The 18,320-nt window shown below is 47.3% G+C and overlaps 2 protein-coding genes across 28 annotated transcripts in view; one reads left to right on the top strand and one right to left on the bottom strand.

Annotated features, from left to right (window-relative positions):
* The window catches only part of SH3YL1 (SH3 and SYLF domain containing 1), a 61,992-nt gene extending 59,635 nt beyond the window's left edge, over positions 1 to 2,357 (bottom strand). For 7 of the 9 annotated variants that reach the window (XM_086414092.1, XM_086414094.1, XM_086414096.1 and 4 more), the window contains exon 1: positions 2,109 to 2,357. Coding sequence is in view for 2 of the 9 variants with exons in the window: in XM_086414089.1 (XP_086270215.1) it covers position 1,725 (1 nt within the window). In the remaining 7 variants the exon portion in view is untranslated. Of the gene's footprint in view, positions 1 to 1,724 lie in introns of all 9 variants that reach the window. The other 2 variants (XM_086414089.1, XM_086414091.1) reach the window with 1 other exon arrangement.
* Positions 2,145 to 16,885, top strand: ACP1 (acid phosphatase 1). Of its 19 annotated transcripts, XM_086414113.1 has the most exons (8): positions 2,497 to 2,553; positions 3,669 to 3,736; positions 3,846 to 3,968; positions 6,758 to 6,831; positions 6,919 to 7,032; positions 13,836 to 13,897; positions 15,674 to 15,779; positions 15,933 to 16,885. In XM_086414113.1, the coding sequence occupies exons 5-8, from the start codon at positions 6,991 to 6,993 to the stop codon at positions 16,008 to 16,010; spliced, it is 288 nt and encodes a 95-aa protein (XP_086270239.1). In that variant the 5' UTR covers positions 2,497 to 2,553; positions 3,669 to 3,736; positions 3,846 to 3,968; positions 6,758 to 6,831; positions 6,919 to 6,990; the 3' UTR covers positions 16,011 to 16,885. The 19 variants fall into 19 exon arrangements, 17 of the variants coding, with proteins under 17 accessions (XP_086270235.1, XP_086270240.1, XP_086270239.1 ...); XM_086414111.1 differs by lacking the exon at positions 3,669 to 3,736; XM_086414108.1 differs by lacking the exon at positions 3,669 to 3,736 and having other exon boundaries at positions 6,919 to 7,193.
* Positions 16,886 to 18,320: the final 1,435 nt, after the last annotated feature.

Genomic DNA, 18,320 nt, shown 5'->3' with positions numbered 1-18,320 from the left:
TTTGTCTTAAGGAGACAAAGTCTGTCAGTTCTAGAAATCAAAACGGGCCCCTCTGGTCAGGTCATTAACCTTCTAGTCCAAACTTCAAACCAAATTGATCACTTGAACCCCAAACATTATCGCGGCCTTTGCCTCTGTTCTGTTCCCCTGACTGCAGGCTTTGGATAGGGGACAGAAGTATGGAGTGACGAGACCCATAACTTCCAGCGTAAGGAGACCCTTGACTTATACTCGCTTTACCATTTCTCAAACTGAAGAGTGATCCTGGCTCAGAGTAAGGCTACATATGCCACTCTAGTTCGATCACTGACTGTGAAAAATTGATTCCTCCAAAGAAAATAAAAATTCAGTGTGCTAAGGTCTTCAACTGCACAGGATGACGTCTTACCACAACTACTTGCTCATAAGGCAACTTGTAGAAAGACGTCTGTGCTCACCGGTCACTTAGTGACACGGCAGCAGCATCCCCTTGACTTGTCGGCAGTCTCTTCTTTCCAAACACCACTTCCTAATTTCTAAACAGAGAGAAACTCCCTGAGAAAATTTCCTAAATGCAATAAAAGCATCAAATCACTCTTGATGAGCAACAATTTCTTTTAAATATTTTTTTTAATCTTTCAAAAGATGAGGAGCAGTATTAACTAAGGTTATAGAATCTTTGTTTAAATAGAACATTTGTAAACCAGGCAACCAATTCTCCTTAGTTTAAGCATGATAAACAGGCTGGAAGTAATAACTTTCTTTAACCTCCAGCTGGTCACTGCACAGGTATTTCAACAGCAAGCCACACAAAGAACTAAACAATACCACTGGAGACTTGTTTCTCAGAGGTGGGTGTGTGCAGAGTGTCTGACTAACCCATTATTAACTCAGGCATCTCTCACATCCCAATAAAAGTCTCATGAGGACAAAAATGCAGAACACTGCATGTTCTGTATATAAAATAAAACCTAGAAACCTCGCCCCTTTGGTAGAACATTCTGGGGGGCCATCAGCTTCCTACTGTCTGTGGCAGGGGTCCCCTGTCTGTGTCATCCTCTCCGACTCAGCCTCAGCAGCAGCAGTGGCGATACTCCAACTGAGAGGAAGTGAAAACGACACATTTCCAGCTAGTAGGCTCCATCTCATTACCGCCTGGTCATCTACCAACTCAGAGCAGTTTCCTGCTTCTTTAAACAAGGAAAAACTACCACAGCAAAGAGATACCGGGGTCCAGGGCTCTCAGAGCCGGGCTGCAGTCAGTCTGCCCTAAGCGAGCCTGGAAGGCCTGGCAGTTACGCCTCAGGAGGTCGCGGAGCAAGGGCAGCACCCGGACTCCTGCCAGAGTCAGAGGCCCACTCAACCCCGACGGCTCTTACAGAGGTCCAGAATGACCTGCACTTACACACAGGAAACGGAAAGGACAGCAACTAATACCTGGCTTTTCAAGCTTTAAATATTTACACATCGTATAAAATGAATGATAACCGTAAAAACTGGAAACAAGAGCGCGTCTGTTTATCGAATCGACGGGGGCTGAGTCCGCATCACAACCATGTTTGTGGAGAGTCCTTTTAACTTCTGACAGCTTGTGGGATGACAGCATTAAAAGACGCGCAACAGCAAACAATCCCAGAGACACAGCTTCTCCCTTTTCCCCCGAAGACTGACCCTCCCCAGCGAGACTCTCGAGGCCCGGGGGCAGCCCGAGGCCAGGAGAGGCCCGCGCCGACGCCCCTACTCACTCGCGACCCCGAGCCTGGCCCGCTCCGGCGCCCCGGCGCTGTGGACCGCGCCCGGGCAGAGGACGGGCGCTGCCGCGGCTCCGCCTCCGGGCAGGGGCCGCTGTGGGCGGCGCACACCTGGGGCAGGTGAGGGGCAGGTCCACACGCTCCCGCCGGGGGAGCACCGCTTCGTACGGGCTCGCACTTAGGGGGCGCGCCCGCCCTCGGGCCCGGAACCAGCCCGTCGTAGACGAGCGCGCAGCCCACGGCCGTCGCGCGCGGCGCGGGCCGAGCGCGGCGATCCCACCGGGCGGGGGCGGGGCCCCAGGTCTCGGGAGGCGCGAGTGGACCCGCCCCCGAGGGCGGCCGTCACGCGCAGGTGGTGGCTCGCTGACGCGCGCTCACCTGAGCGCTCTGCAAGGACCCGAGGGCACCGAGCGGGCACCGAGCAGGCCCCGCCGCGCTGGCTTCGCCCTGCGGCTCCGCGAGCCCCTGCAGCCCGGGGCTACGCCCTCTCCGGCCCCGGCGGTCACTCGGCGGCCCGAACCCCGCTCTTCCCCGGCGCCCTCCCCGCTCAGGTGGCTCTCTGCGCCGCCCCGCCGTCCCCTCCCCCACGGCCTCCAGGTGGCTCGCGGCTCCGCCTCCAGCCGCGGCGCTGGGCCAGACTGCGCGAGCGCAAAACCTCCCGCTCGCCCCGGAGGTCGGCGCCGGACTACGCAGGCGCACAGGCGGGCCGCTCGCAGTGCGCATGCGCCGCGCCGGAAGCGTTCCGACGTTATTACTGGGCGCCTCTGCGCGAGCGGGAAGATGGCTGAGCAGGTGACCAAGTCGGTGCTGTTCGTGTGTCTGGGTGAGACGGCGCCGATCTAGCCCCGCTCTGAGCTTCCCGGAGGGCTGGGTAGGGCGTCATGCGTTCTGAGCTGCGCTGCGCCGCTGAACCAGGGAAAGTGCTAGGGAGGCGGCCAGAGAGGGGAGACCCGAGGGTGGTCGGTGCGCGGCGCCCCTCGTTTGCTCCCCGCGGCCGCCGGGCGGCTCTGTACGTGGGGTGCTCTTGACAAGCCTGGTTCTAAGTCCGGTGTCTGAGTCAGAACCTCTGTCGCCTGCCGACTCCTCTGTGCAGGTCTGGGTCTCTAGCTTTTGTTCAGTCTTCTCAAGCCCGGGTCCCCGCTCACCTGCAGCATCTGCACTCCAAGCCGGGGCTCTTGCCGTTGTTCAGTTCAGTTCAGTTCACTTCAGCCGCTCAGTCGTGTCCGACTCTTTGCGACCCCATGTACTTGCCTATAATTCCTTCCCCTACAGGTAAACCCGAGTCCACTGAACTGATCTGACCTTTAAGGGTCTGCTGATAGCCGAGACCCATGATAGCCTGTTTACTTTGCTGGCCTGTTTACTTGCCTCAGGCTCCCAGATGGAGCGCACTTTAAAGGCAGAAGGGGTGCGAAGGCTTAGGATTTCTTGTAAAATTCAAACCCGGGAGATGTGATTCTCTAGGTCGCTGTGTAACCGCCCGATGTGTCAGTATTTCTGTACATGAAATGAAGGTATTTTTCTCCCTTTTAATTCTTCAGGTACTTTCCAGCTCGGAATTATTTCATTTTTAAGATTTCAGCAGTCAGCTTTCGTTTCTTAAAATAGAGTTCAGTGTCCCTCTAGCTTTTGGGACTCGTCTTTTGATACTGCATCTCAGCACTTCCACTCCATCTCCTTAATTCCCAGAGAGAAAGACCTAAATGGCCAGTAGTCCATAAAAAGCTCTGGATGAGTCCGCACTTCCTGCAGAATAATAGCTTTTCCAGTCCTCTTCAGATGCGCTCTTAGGGAAGACCACGAGAGATCTGCTTGGCCTTTCCCCTTTCCCATTTCCCACCCACACACCCTCTGGCTGCCCGCTCCCTTGCTTTACAGCTGCTCAGCGTGCCTTCCACTGTGTACTTCTTTCTGGGAACTCACTTTGCATTTTTCCAGGAGACTCTTTCTAAAAGGTCAGACCCAAGCATTCCCTTCTTTACTTTTTCCAGATCCTCTTGGTACAGGTAATTGTTCCCATGACCCTTTATAGACATCTTTCCTCACACAAATTTTATTATAATTACTTGAAAGCCTGCTGCAATGACTGTGGCTTATTTTTCTTTCTGTTTACAGCTTTAAGACAAAATATGTTCACCAAGTATTTGTGGAATTGAATATCTATGAAGGAAAAACTGAAAGGCTTCCTTGTTGCACGTTGACAATGGGCGTCATTTGATTTTAAGCTCTACACTGAAGGTGACTGATGGACTCAGCAGCTTTGTTAAAGGGTCTATGTTGAGTAGCTAGTAGGGATCCGTTGCTGTGCTTATTTTACTTAGCAGTGTTGATTAGGCTGACGTAGTGCACTCTGCTGGCTGTTGATGGGAGATAGCTGCTTGTGTGTATTTTTCTTCCGTACACTTTCTTTTTCCAGCAACTGCCATGGTACCAGGCACTGTTCTGAGTGCTAGGGATACAGTGGAGAGGAAAACAGACAACAATCCCTGCCTCTCCAGAGTTCACATTGTGTCGTCAACAATCAAGTATTTGGCTACTCAGTCAGCTGGTGTTAACACTAAGGCAGGAAGGGCAGATGGGAGTGGAGTGCAGTTGTTAGAAGGGTTTTGTGGGGAGGCCTTACTGAGAAGGTGCAATTTGAAGAAAGACTTGGAAAAGGTAGGGAAGCAAGCATAGGGTATTTTGGAAAAGCATCCTGGACCTGGAGGAAAGCAGGTGAAAGATTCTGAAATGAGGGTTCTGGCCATGTTCACGACACAGCAGGGAAGCTGCAGCACTGGGCCCGGTGCCCTAGTTGCTTCTGGACAGACTTACCTCAGTTCCCGAGGACTTGGAGGTAATGTTGACTTGTTTTCTCAGCGCCCAGTGGATCTGAAACTTGTCCCATTCTTGGTGCACAAACAGTGAGTGTTCTGAGGCAGAAGTCGGCGAACCCTTTAAAGAGCCAGAGAACAAATACACTGAGCTCCAACGCTCACACCAGAAGTAGTGCGGGAGCAGCCCTAGCCAGTGCGTGGTCATGCTCAGTGTGATTGGTCGTGCCCACTGGAATTTGAATTCTGTATAATATTCTCATGTCACAACATACTGTACTTTTGAGTTTTTTCAATCGCTTAAAAATGTAAAAATTATTTTTAGCATTGAGAACTGTATACAAAGGTGGTGGGTCCTGACTCCTAGTTTTCAGACCCACTGTAGGTCCTGTGGAGAATCTGGTGAGGCTGTGTAAGGACTTGGATCACTGAGTGAGTTAAGCCTTTGGAGGATTTTGAGCAGAGGTGGGAAGTTCAGCTGTTGTGTTGAGATTGGACTGGAGAAGGGCGATGCCACAGGAGGGAGGCCCACCATTGCGAGAGCTTGTGTGTTGGACCAGAGCTTTGCTGTGGAGGGGGTGAGACGTAGGTTCTGACGGGATTTGAGGTCACTCTACCGTTTCACTTGGCAGCCTGTATGCAGGACAGTAACAGCAGTGCGTTTCCGAAAGGTGAAGGTTTTATTCCTTCAGAGCATTTGTGTGGACCTTTTTCAGATTGAAGTGCAGAAAAGTGTCACATGTTCACCGTCAGTAAGGGTGACAGCAGAAAAGAATGGAACTGCTTATTTTGGCGAGACCGAGCACTGGGTGCTTTTGTGCAGTGGACCGACTGGAGGGTGTGTGCTGCTCGTGTCCAGCCAGCGCCGCGGGAGATGAGAGCTCAGTGGCGCCGGGTGGCCTTTCCCGACAGTTAATCAGGGTTTATTGATAGATACTTTTCATCCTTTACAAACCAAGCCTAACTGTTCTTGTTTTCTTATAAGAAATGTTGTTGTCATCTTCTTTTCCTGTTCTCTTGTATCTACCAGCATTTATTTTCTTGTTTTAATTGAGTTTAATTATAGTTAATTAAGCTATAAATTAATTGTAGTTATTCCCGATAAGTCCTTGGCACTGGAGCTCGGGTGGCATCCTGGATTGACAGTACCCTGAGTATTGTCACACGTGGATGATGGGAAGGTGACCTGTCCCTGAAGACCGGAGTTGCCTGTTTAGAACTCTTCCAGAATCTCCGATGTGCCCTCTGAGTTCGGCTGGTTCTGTTCTGTGTCTTTTTGTAATAGTGAAACTATAACATTTTCCTGAATTCTACAATCCTTTTAGAGAAATATTGAACCTTTTGTTGTTCAGTCACTAAGTCGTGTCCAGCTCTTTGTGACCCCATGGACTGCAGCACGCCAGGCTTCCCTGTCCTTCACTATCTGCTGGAGTTTGCACAGATTCATATCCAATGAGTTGATGATGCCATCCAACCATCTCATTCTCTGTCACCCCCTTCACCCCCTGCCCTCAGTCTTTCCTAGCATCAGGATCTTTTCCAGTGAGTCAGCTCTTCACATCAGGTGCAGACCCCCAAAACTGTGGCCAGCTAGTTTGAACTGAGGGTGGTCCTGGGAATCCATGAACTTGCAGCTGATAAAAGTTCTGGGCAGACTGGACGGCTTGGAGGATGGTCCCTACCAAGCTGGCCGGCTCCTGGGTGCACGGCACTCAAGCAGGGGCTCTGCCCAGGTCCTTGAGTAGAAGTCTGTGTAGAACCACCGTTAGGCCTAAATGTATTTGCTTCTGTGTTTTATGAAACAACATACTGCTTTATTGTGTGTAGTATACTTGAAAGTATATATTTTAAAGTATATCATTTTAAAATAGACTGGTTGCAACCCACTTCATTGATTTCATGGTTAGCTTCTGGGTTAGTGATAGCAAACTGAAAAATGATGATTTTGGTCCTGACTTCTGATTTTAACGTCCTTGTCATTTGTACTTTGTGTATTTGGACAGTTGGTTTGAAGTCATGGAGTGGGGTTGGGTCAGCCGTCTTGCTGGGTCCTGCCATGTGCTGGTAGAACAGTCACCGCAGAGAAGAGCGTTGGCCTTGCCTCCTCGCTGCCCCAGCTGTGTGAAGTCTTGTGCGCTTGTGCTGTGCTGGGCTCGGCACCTACACTTCCCTCAAACCAGCCGCTCACTCTCTGCTCCCCCACCTCTTTTTAAGGTAACATCTGTCGATCGCCCATCGCAGAAGCGGTTTTCAGGAAACTTGTAACTGATCAAAACATTTCAGATAATGTAAGTACTGTTCACTGTCTTAAAGAGGCCAACTTGATTGGCTTTGGGGCAGAAAATTGTGAAAAGAATTCTTTTTTTCTCCTGCAGTGGAGGATAGACAGTGCAGCGACATCCACGTATGAACTAGGAAACCCTCCTGATTGTCGGGGGCAGGCTTGCATGAGGAAGCATGGTATCCCCATGAGTCACGTTGCCCGGCAGGTACCGTACTTGACTTTGAAAGTGCACTTGTGTGTTTTATGTTGCAGTGGGTCATTGACAGTGGCGCTGTTTCTGACTGGAACGTGGGCCGGTCACCAGATCCAAGAGCTGTGAGCTGCCTAAGAAATCATGGCATTAACACAGCCCATAAAGCAAGACAGGTAGAAGAAACCTTGTTTAATTTCTCATACATTGATCCCATAACCTGAGAGTTGTGAAAGCTTAGTGAGACTTACCTGTAACGAATGTGTTTATGTAGGGTTGGCTGAAGCAGCCACAGTGCACCCGTTCTGGGTCCGCAGTTCTGAAAGGTTTGCCTGACCTTGGAACTGGCTTACTAGAGCACAAGGTCGAGAGCCCTGACCGAGCGCTGGGTGACCTGCGCTGTCGTCCCCATTTTGTTTCTGGTGCCCTTTTATGTTCTGGTCCAGGCGGCTTACTCTGCTTCCATTGCGAGGTTGCTGCTGTTGGCCTGACCCAAAGTTTGTCTGGGTTTTTCACAACATCTTACAGAACAGCTTGAATGAACTTTTTGGCCAACCCAACAGAATACAGTTCTGCTATTAATACAAAAACATTTCCAGCTGTGAAGTGCCTTGGAAGTACAGGGTAATGCTGATATTTTTATGGATGCGTATTCTGCACACAGCAGTTTTACTTCTGAGTTTGGTTTCTGGAGTGTGGCCCAGGAGAGCATTCTACATTGAGGCTGGTGCATCTCACCTGCTTTCCAGGGTGGAGTCCACCAGCTGCGTGTGGCTCTTCACCTTTGAGGTATGGCCAGTGTGATGGGAGCTGAATTTTAAATTATAACACATTTCAATAGCCACTTGGTCTGGTGGGTGCCTGTAGGGTTCCAGACTCACATGGGCCTGTGGGGTGGGGGAGAGAGGTGTCCATGGTGGCATGCCCGGCAAGACATCGGGCCCACGGGCAGCCAGCCCTGTCCCTCCTTGTGCAGAAGCTGCGGTGGGTGCTGGCACCGGGAACTTCTGTAGCCATGGGACCAGCTTCTGCAGAAACAGGCTTCGTTCTGATGCTGTGTTGTTCTGCAGGAATTGTTACTTTTATCGGTACGATTATATTGTGGAGATTCAATTGGATGTTTTAAAAAGCCTGTCTAAAACCTTCAAACTTCATTTTGTATCATCCCAACAAAATGTACAGCTCTGTGGACTGGGATTCCAGCTGAACCACGCACAGCCCAAGAAGGGCTGTGGCTTGGTGTCAGAGCATGAGAGCCCACGCCTGGAGAAGAGCTTTTGAGGCCTTCAAAACGAGAAGCCAAATATTTTCAAATCGCTTGTCAGATACCTTGCATGTTTGTAAGTGTGGCTGGCAGCGTGGGAACTGTAGCTGAGCACGAGTGCTTAAAGCAGAACTTGCTGTAAAACTGGATGAAGGTCCCTTAGTCATTGTTACGCTGAATCTTGTCTCGACTTAAAACTGCAGATTGCTTTGCCATGCGTCATATTTTAAATTATTAATGTCTTAATTTTTACCAATTATGGGAGGAAGTAGTTGATAAACACATTTTGCAGATCAAGAAGCACTTCCAGAGAGAAAATAAATGACTTATTAAAGGTTACCCAGCTGCCAAGTAGTAGAACTTGGATTTAATTACAGGTTTATTTGGTGGAATGTGAGCCAGAAAATTCACAAAACAAAATTGCTATAGAAATACTTCTAACACATTTATGTCTCAGGAATTAGTAATATACAGATTATTTTTGTCTTAGATTAATTTATTCTGAGATATTTGTGAACTAATTTTCTGGCTATGTCAGTTGACTGTGTGTGTTAACAATTTACTATTTAACTATTTTAAAAACCCTTTCTTAAGTGGAATTTCACTGGACAGAGATTAAACATTTTTTATATCATTTCTGCACTCTAATCTCTTCAAGGTTTTGGATTCCTTGCTAATTTCTACTTTCTGTTTTTTAAATATTTTGAGTAGTCCTTGAGAATTATGAGCAATCATATTTTCATGTTTTCTATTTTTAAGGTCAGATTATTTTTCATACACTAAGTTTATAATAAAAATGTACACAAATGAAGTATTTTAAATACACATGCCTTAAAAAAACAAAGCTAGGAAGTTATTGCTTATGAAATTATTACCCGTTTTTGAAGTAGTATCTCCACATAAACTACTTTTTCCTTTTCCTTGTTGCTTTTAAGAAAATTCTCAACGATGATTTTTTTTTTTTAATTTCAAAGTCCTAGTAAGATATGTCAGTATCACATCAGATCTTTGTTATTTTTTAGCATTTTCTAATGTTTACAGGTTTCCTCTTCCTGTCACAACTTGTATGAGAACTGTAATACTTCTACTAAACCTGAGTTTAACAGACAAAATACATTTAGGGTGCTTTTTTCTCTGTCACGTGTAAATCAGTTCCCTAGTTATGTGAACTCACATCCGGTTAGTTCTGTGGGGTTGTTTCCTTACCATACACTCTTTCCTTTTCAGTCAACTTTGTTTGACACGTACACAGATGTCTGGGTGCTCAGTGCGTCTTGCATCATCCCAGCTCCCCTCTACTGCAGAGGGCCCCACTCAAAATGCCTTCTAACCTCCTGCCTGTATGGCAGTGGGATCCTCTAGTGCATATCTTTCTGTCAGCATTTTCCTTTGTGAGATTCTCCATATTGCTCCTAGCAAAGCTTCAGTCATCTTCATTTGTGGATTCGGTGTCATTCCACAGTTAGTGACAGTCTGTTTATCAGTACCTCTGGGTGGAGCAGCCTCGTAACACAGGTGGCCTAACATTCTCTTCACTTAGAAAACTTTCGCCAAACAGCGACAGCGTTTCTGCTCTAACCACTTGGGAGGGTTCATCTGCTCCATCCTAATTTTGTTGTTTCCTACCCTTGCTGTCGTTTTCTTCTGCTGTCTTTAGCTTTTCTTTGGTGTGTAGTTTCCGATAATTTTATGTGGTCAGCTTCACTTCCTGAATTGTGTCTTGATGGTTTTTATCAGTTTTTTATCAGAAAATTCTGGGCTGTTATCTGTGTATATTTTTCTTCCCCTCATTCTTCTGAAATTCAACCTAAATGTATTTTAAACATAAATTTCTTACGACTTTTCTACTTTTTCCATCCTTTTCACTTCAGTTTTTAGTCTGAGATTTTCTACTGACCTGTTCTGTGATGTACTAATCTTTCTGTGTTTTCAAACTGTTATAAGCCTTTATTGAATATTTGATGTCTGTTGTTTTATTTAATAAATTTTATTTTATTTCATTTAAAAATTGATTCCAGCTCTCGGGTAAAATTATGCATCTTGCCCTGTATTTTTTTGAACAGTTCTGATTATAGCTGTTTATTTGGTTGGCCAAAAAGCTTGACAAACCTAGACAGCGTATTAAAAAGCAGACATTACTTTGCCGACAGAGGTCCATATAGTCAAAGCAGTGGTTTTTCCAGTGGTCATGTATGTGTGTGGGACCATAAAGAAGCTGAGTGCCAAAGTATTGATGCTTTCAACCTGTGACGCTGGAAAAGACTTGAGAGTCCCTTGGACTGGAAGGAGATCAAACCAGTTACTCCTAAAGGAAATCAACCCTGAATACTCATTGGAAGGACTGATGCTGAAACTCCAATACTTCGGCCACCTGATGCCAAGAGTCAATTCATTGGAACAGAGCCTGATGCTGGGAAAGATTAGGGTGAGAGGAGAAGGGGTGACAGAGGACAAGATGGTTGGCTGGTGTCGCTGACTGGACGGACCTGAGTTTGAGCAAGCTCTGGGAGATAGTGAAGGACAGGGAAGCCTGGTGTGCTGCAGTCCATGGGGTCGCAAAGAATCGGACACAATTGAGCAACTGAACAACGACGACAAGAGTTTGTTTGGAAGAAGTTTGTTTGGAATTTTCCGTAACATTCTGGAAAAACCCAAATGAGGTTTTTGGCCAACCCAATAAAATAAGGTCTGGTGACTGACACCTGGGTCTTCTGTGAGTCTGCTCTCCTGCTTTGTTTATTGCTTCTGTGCTGATTTGGATTAAATGCTGAGCATGATGTGTGAGTCGTGTGGACGCTCTGGGTTCAGGTCCTTTGCCGTTGGGGCTTCACTTTGGTGGGGAGGGTCTGGTTCAGAGCTGACTGGGAGCTCATCCTGCTTCACGGGGCTCTGGCCGTCCTGGCCAGCTCCTCTCGGGGGAACTCAGGACCCCACCTGATCGGGTGGCCTGCTTCTGTCTGGAGGCCGAGTTCTGTTTCTCCCTCCCTGGGCCTGCTGCCGCCGGCCCCCTGTCCTCTTGGCTTCTTGAGCTGAGTCTGTTAGGAGCTTATCGGGTGGTCTGAGAGAGACCTTGTGGGGACCAGGCTTCCCTCTCTGGGGTCTCCCTCCTCCTCTGGCCGTCTTGCCATCCTTACCTCCAGCTTCTCCAGCTGGTGAGGTTGCTGGCTGTCCTTTGGTGCTTCTGCCCAGGCTTCTCGTGGCCCCGGGAGGCCGTGTGGTTCTACTCTCTTGATGCCGAGCACCCACTTTCCCCCCCATTGCGATGATCACAGTGTCCTCAGATACTGCTGGTAGCCCCTCCTGTGAGTCTAAAGCATGATCCCCACAGTGGGGTCCAGGGACCCTCGGTCCTGAGGTCAAAATGTATGAGTGAGGGAGGGATCCATTCAAAGGGTCAGACTAACCAGTGAACATGGGCAGAGTAGGAGAAGCTTGCTGATGTGGTTTCATAATCCACGTTGCAGGTAACCTGTGAGAAACCACTGCTGAATGAGTTTTGGTGTTAGATCAAAGAATATCCACAGTCATACAATGGGTGTAAAAAGCCTTCTTTTAAACTATGTACTTGTATGAGGCTGAGTTTGTGTATTTCAGCCAATCAGATGCGGAAGCACACAGGATAACCACCTGTCTTGAACATGTGGATATTAAAGAAATTTGCAGAAATGTGAAACAGTGCCGCTCTCCTCCTCCCTGTGTCTCAGTGTGGAAAATATAGCTGTTTTTCATTTACAAAAATGTTATAATAACAAGTAATGAATTTTTATTATTTTAAGCAAACAGTTTATAACAGTTTTACTTTTAATAACTTTGGTAAATATTTTAAGAGTTAAAACGTTCTGCAGCCAAGAAGTTTAAGATCTCTCTTCCGACCTCAAGCCTAGGCGCAGGGTCAGCAAGTGCTCTGGGGGTGGGAGCAGGCTGCCGGCTGCCTCTGGCAGGTCAGCCTCTCAAGTAGCCAGGCTTGTCTACAGCGGCAGAGAGTCCCCAGGTTTGCACGCTTGGCTCTGCGCACGCACTTGGGATTTTTCAGCCTGGCCATCATGGGAGCGTGTTAATGATTGTGCAGAAGTGTTCAGTTTTGATGGGCGTTTTCTAGTTTTTTTCTAGCAATAGGGTTGTTTTGTCACAGCTATTTGATTTATAGCTGCAAGCGAAAATCCTTTACCATGCATTCTTTAATTGTCAATTCTTTGACAGTTATTTTAACATCTTAACATCATGTAGCTACATGTAGCTGTCAGTTACTAAATTTTAGGATCTGCGGTCACAGTCTTTGCAAAATTAAAAACAATGTTTAATCCCAGGACATTTTCAGACAGCTAACTTGGGGAAATAACTTGTAGTATTTGTTCTAAAACATTTTGAAATAATCTAGTACCTTGGGAATGTGAACAAAATTTGATTCCAGTATTTTATTAATATAGTATACTGAAAACTAATGCAAATGCATACTGAGAGCCAAAATTTATTATTTTTAACAGAAAATGAGTATATTTATTGTTCTGTTGCAACACCGACTATAGTCGAGTATCACTTCTCTTAACCAGATTATCAGAATCTTCCTTGTGGTTATCACTGTACCACTGTATTTCAGAGGACTTTTTTTAGTGATGAAGATGATTATTGAAATAACATTCCTAGAAATTATTTCCACCTTTGGTTTGGGGCATGTTTTCCTCCCTCCCTCCCTCCCTTCCTGCCATTTTTTCAGTTGACATATAGCTAACTTGCAATGCTGTGTTAGTTTCAGGAGTACAGCAGAGTGATTCTATTATATATATTCTTTTTCAGACTCTTTTCCCTTATAGGTTATTAAAATTGAATATAGTTGCTCCTTTTTATTGTCATTATAACAGTAAAAAATCAGAAAATAATTTTTCGTTTATATTTTAGCAGGCTTGTGTTTACAAATGTCAAAAAATGCCAAGTTTAGGTTAGAATTAGTAAAAATATAGAGCGGCACTCTCTTTCGTGTCATGTCCAAATTATATACATTCAGTAAGGAGAAGGAAGATCCAGGGAGTGTCACTCATGCGTTTCTGTCTTAGATCCCTGAGCCCCACTTACATGTCAGCTTCCTCTCCCCTCTGCTCTGCTTTATTTTTCCATGAGACAGTCACTCCTGGGAGCTGCGCGCCCTGCTTGGGGGAAGCCCCACAAGGCCAGTGTCTGCCCTGCAGTGGGCACCCGTCACTGGGGCTCAGAATGAGTGCCTGGAGAGTGAAGAACAGGACTCAGATATGGAATGTATAAAAAGTTAGCTGTATTTCACTTTGTTTCTAAGAAGTCTAAGATGAAGTATAAGCTTTGCATGCACATACTATAAAATACTATCTTATGATTACCCCAGGAAACTTTATAAAACTTCTTTGTAATACAATTTTAGGAAATTATTAATAGGTTAACTCTGTTTTAACTTTAAAGTGCCCTAAATGATTTAACTTAATTAGTAGCAGATTCCAGTATAGCTTTTTTATTTTTAAGTTGTTTTGCGTCCTCTAGGCTTGATTGGTCTGAATGTAAACAGTTTTGATTTCTCATTTGCTTTTAGGTTACCAAAGAAGACTTTGTCACTTTTGATTATATACTATGTATGGATGAGAGCAATCTGAGGTAATCACATTTTTAAGGGTATTTCTCTTCAACTCATTTCAGTAATAGGCCAGGCAGTTTGTTGTCCAAATGATTTTTTATTACCTTAAACTTTTAATAAATAGTGGTGGTCATAATATGCAGAATTATTTATTTAGAAGAGTGAGAAATCCAGAGTCATTTAGAATTGAGCCTCACAGGTGTGTTTGCATTGAGGCACACCTTCTGACAAGGAAAGGTCTGGTGTGTAAGGTGACTCTGTTTTGCAGAAGAGAGCCTTTGTTATTGCTGTGATGACTCGCGGGGTGCTTTACTGTGTCTCTTCTAACTCCCCTTTAGTGCTGCCCCACCCCCACCCCGAAGGAAAGGCTGGCCAAAAAAGTCTTCTTACTCCATTTAAATTGTTGATTCCCTTAATCAGTTTAAAAACAAAAGCTGTCAGATTAAGGTATTAGACAAAAGTGGCTCTGCGCACCAGAGCACTAGCCCAGAAGTCTGCACGCTGGCCCCATCTCGTCACTGGGAACTGGAGGCACAGAGGGGTTCGTCACGTGCCCGGGTTCACAGTTCCGGGCTGGACGTGGTGGGCTTCAGGCCTCGGCTCTGCATGGCCTGAGTCACACCCCCACCTCACGTGGGTTTGACCCTCGCGACCTAAATCTGGGTGACAAGGAACCTGGTGGCATTTCTTCAGCGGTGTGTGCCTAGCACTGGTCACCTGGGCCTCCCGTGAAGTCTAGGGTGGGCCACGTGTGTGGAAATTAAACCCAACAAACAATATGATATGACGTGCCGAGGGTGCAAAGATGAGTGAATACGGTGCATCTGGCAGTTCAGAGGACTGTGTGGCCCTGTGCCCGCTGCGAGACAGGCGCCGAGCTGCTTGTCACAGTCTGCCTGCACCAAGGGGACAGAGACCAGCCCTCCCCGTGAGCACCGGACCACCCTGACTGCTTCCCTGCTAACCCGTAAATGTGCATGCATTTAATTAAGAGAAACTTTCCTTGAGTCGCTGTTGTGGGGTGGTCAGGCACAGATGCACCAAGCTTACTAGGTTTTCGTTAAGTTCATTAAAATGCGTAAATTTTCTATTTTTGTTTTTCACTTGTTTGGCCTCATTTTTCTCGCTGAATAGCTTATCAGTATTATCTCTAGCAGTATCTTGCTAGAGAACTCTGTGTGCATATTTATTAGAGAAGTTTCAGAGGTGGTTGGCATTTGGTGGTGCAGCCCTTGCCACCCCAGTCCTCCCCGCCCTTCTTGTTTCAGCCTCCTGGCTTCTCAGGGAGGCTCTGCTCTGAGGGCTGCAGGTTTCCTGTGAGACGCTGGCCTCCCCTGTGGAGGTTGCTAATCAGGCCCCACAAAGCTCAGTGAGAAGGCTGAGCTGGAAGCAGACGGAGTGGCTGTAGGGTCCGCTCAGGACACCTCCCCAGGGAGCCTGCCACCCTCTGGGACCTGTCTTTGTGGCTTTTTGAGTTCCGTCCTGTCTTCTTGCTCAGTTGCTGACCCTGGGTCTTTCTGAACATGTGCTTCAGAGGAGAGGGCTAATTATTGTCCGACCTGAGGGAGCACATCCTGTGTAAACGTGCTGCCGTCGGAGCCCCCTTGCCTGGGAGAGAGAGCCCGCGGGGGCAGCCACCCGGAGGCTGTGCCCAACTGCCGAGTGTTTGGTTTCCTTTTTAAATCAGGTCACTTTTGCTGGATTTTGATACGGATACTTCATAAAACCCTAGCAGATGTCCCAGTTTAACTGGAAGCCATAGATCAGAAAACTAAGTTCATGTTTCAATTTTACAGAGATTTGAATAGAAAAAGTAATCAAGTTAAAAACTGCAGAGCGAAAATCGAACTGCTCGGGAGCTATGATCCACAAAAACAACTTATCATTGAAGATCCCTATTATGTAAGTGTGGTCTCACTTCCATCCTGATGCTCACAGACAAGGGCGACGTACAGAGAGCCCGCGTGAGTGCCTGCCGTCGGGGGTCAGAGGCAGGCTCCCTGAAGGCGAATTCCTGAGTGGTTTTGTTACTCTCCCTTATCCCTGTCCTTCCAGGGCAACGACGCCGACTTTGAGACCGTCTACCAGCAGTGCGTGCGGTGCTGCAGGGCCTTCCTGGAGAAGGTGCGCTGACCGGCCGTCCCGCTGTGGCCCAGGCTCGTCCCCCCAGGCCGTGTGTCCAGTGTCAACTGTGTCACCGTTCCGAGCCAAGGCCGCAGCCCTCTCTTCAGTTGACTCACTGTTTCCTACCTGAAAAAAAAATTGTAGATGGAAATCAGTCTTTGTGTTTGGCGAAAGAGTAAATAAAAAATCTTTATGTGGGGTAAGAGTTCCTTAGACTAGCTAAACCTCCCACTATGCCCCAGTTACAAAAAGAGTGGAACCGTCGAGATAGTGGAGCAGCACAGTAGACCATCGTGAAGGGAAGTGAGACGCCCCCGGGGGCCTGCGCTGCCCCCCCCCCCCCCCCCGCTGTGGACGGGCCCTGCCACACCGCCTCTCCACTGCCGGCGCCCAGCGGCGGTGAGCTGCCAGGCCCGCACTCTCAGGACAGGACGGAGCGAGGGTCGTGGGACTCCTCCTCAGCACCTTCACTCCTTCTTAGTTTGTGTCTGTGTGGTTCGTTTCATAAGGAAGTCACCTTATGTGTTCCCATTGGAACCCCTTTGCCTCTGGAAATGTAGTTATATCCCGGAGAAGGACGTGTGTGCTGGTTTGTATTATGGTCAGCTGGGGACTGTGTCTGCTTCTACATGCGTACAATTGCCTGAATGTCAATTACAGATCACCTTGTGTGGGAAAAGTATTAAGTTGGAAAAAGCCCTTTTATGTTGGAATGCTTAAACATCAATATATTAAGTATTGTTTTGTCAGTGCCTGGTTATAGGGAAATATACATAATTTGTGCACACTTTGAAATAACTAATCTAAAATTCATATGAATATATGTCAGAAAAAATTGTTCTCAAATAAACTGGGGAAATTACAAAAACACAACTGAGGTGCAAGTCTGGTGTCTGCCTGCTTTTTTACCGAGAGGTGAGGAAGAGTCAGAACGCCTGGGCTCCCCTGTCCCTGTGTTTGGGGTGTGGTGTGCCTGTCTGCTCAGGGTCGGGCAGAAGCCTGAGGAGCGGGCCTGCTGAGCAAGCATGTTGCTTCCGCTTGACTCATCTGTTCATGGGAGAAGCTGGTGGCCCTCAGCCATAGCTGCCTGGGACCCCAAGAGAGACTCTGCATGGACGGCTCGATGAGGGACAGCGGTTCTCCGAGTCTTCACCCCTGTCCATAGCTGGTGACCTGAAGCCCTGGGAGGACTGAGTCTCAGGTCAGTCTGAGTGACGGTCACTCAGCAGCAGGGAGAGCGCAGAGGCATGGTGTCCAGTCCTTAGTCTCGTGAGGGTCTCAGGTGGGGGCATTTAGTCCTTGGGCCTGAGGGGCGGATAAGGCTGTCGTCACCCCAGGCCGTCAGGGGTAGCACAGGTGAAACGCTGGGGAGGTTTGGCCAGAAGACTGCTACGTCAGACTCATCCTGAAGACTTGAGAGTCAGGTGGACTGAGGGTTTGATAATGGTAGCTCTAAAAAGTAAAGAATCAAGGGGAAAAGTTTAACTGCAGCTAGAAAACAGGGAAGCAAAGTACTTCAGAAGCTATACCCCAGAGTCTTGACCATTTAGTAACTGCTTAATAATCTCAGGGCCAGAGAATTTTTTACTGTTTCTGTTCTTTCATGTTCATAGTTTACTTTCCCTTAATGTTTATGTCTTCCATGCGGATTATCACACAAATCCTAGGATTCTAGTTGACTTTGTCCCTAGGCTATATCCGGGGCGTCCCTGGTGGCTCAGCGGTACAGAACCCACCTGCAATGCCAGAGCCTCAGGAGCCACAAATTAGATCCCTGGGGCAGGAAGATCCCCTGGAGGAGGGCATGGCAACCCACTCCAGTATTCTTGCCTGGAGAAGCCCATGGCAGAGGAGCCTGGCGGGCTACAGTCTAAAGAGAGGACTGAAGCAACAGCACACTACATGTTAGGCTGTATTCAGACCAGGGATCCTCTGCACAGAAAATGTCACTGCTGAATTCACTTGTTTTTAAAAAAATTAGATCCAGTCAGATTTGTTCAAAATATATCTACCTATAAAATCTGGAGCTTCTTGGAAGTTTTAAGGTCCCTCTTGGTTTCATGTTTCCATTACAAAGTCACATAGGAAGTAGAGGCACACTCTTTTGAACTATTCACTACTAAAGCACGTGTCTTACGGAGTATGTCACCAATATAATACCACTCTCTAGAAAATGCTGATTGTCCCTTACAAGAATGTGTAGCTTTCTCGTTTTATTTATGCCTTTTTTATTCTGTGACTTCTGCCAGTATTTCAGTGTCATAAAGATTTGTAAATCACAAATTCCCCAGATAAACTTGTTCAGAAGTAAAGAGTCAC

The sequence above is a fragment of the Bos grunniens genome, chromosome 8, assembly GCF_055505025.1.
Source record: "Bos grunniens cultivar Pamir isolate PY7600 chromosome 8, Bosgru_T2T1.0, whole genome shotgun sequence".
NCBI lineage: Eukaryota > Metazoa > Chordata > Mammalia > Artiodactyla > Bovidae > Bos > Bos grunniens.
The sequence above is the reverse complement of the archived record's forward strand: the minus strand, read 5'-3'. Positions and strand labels throughout refer to the sequence as shown.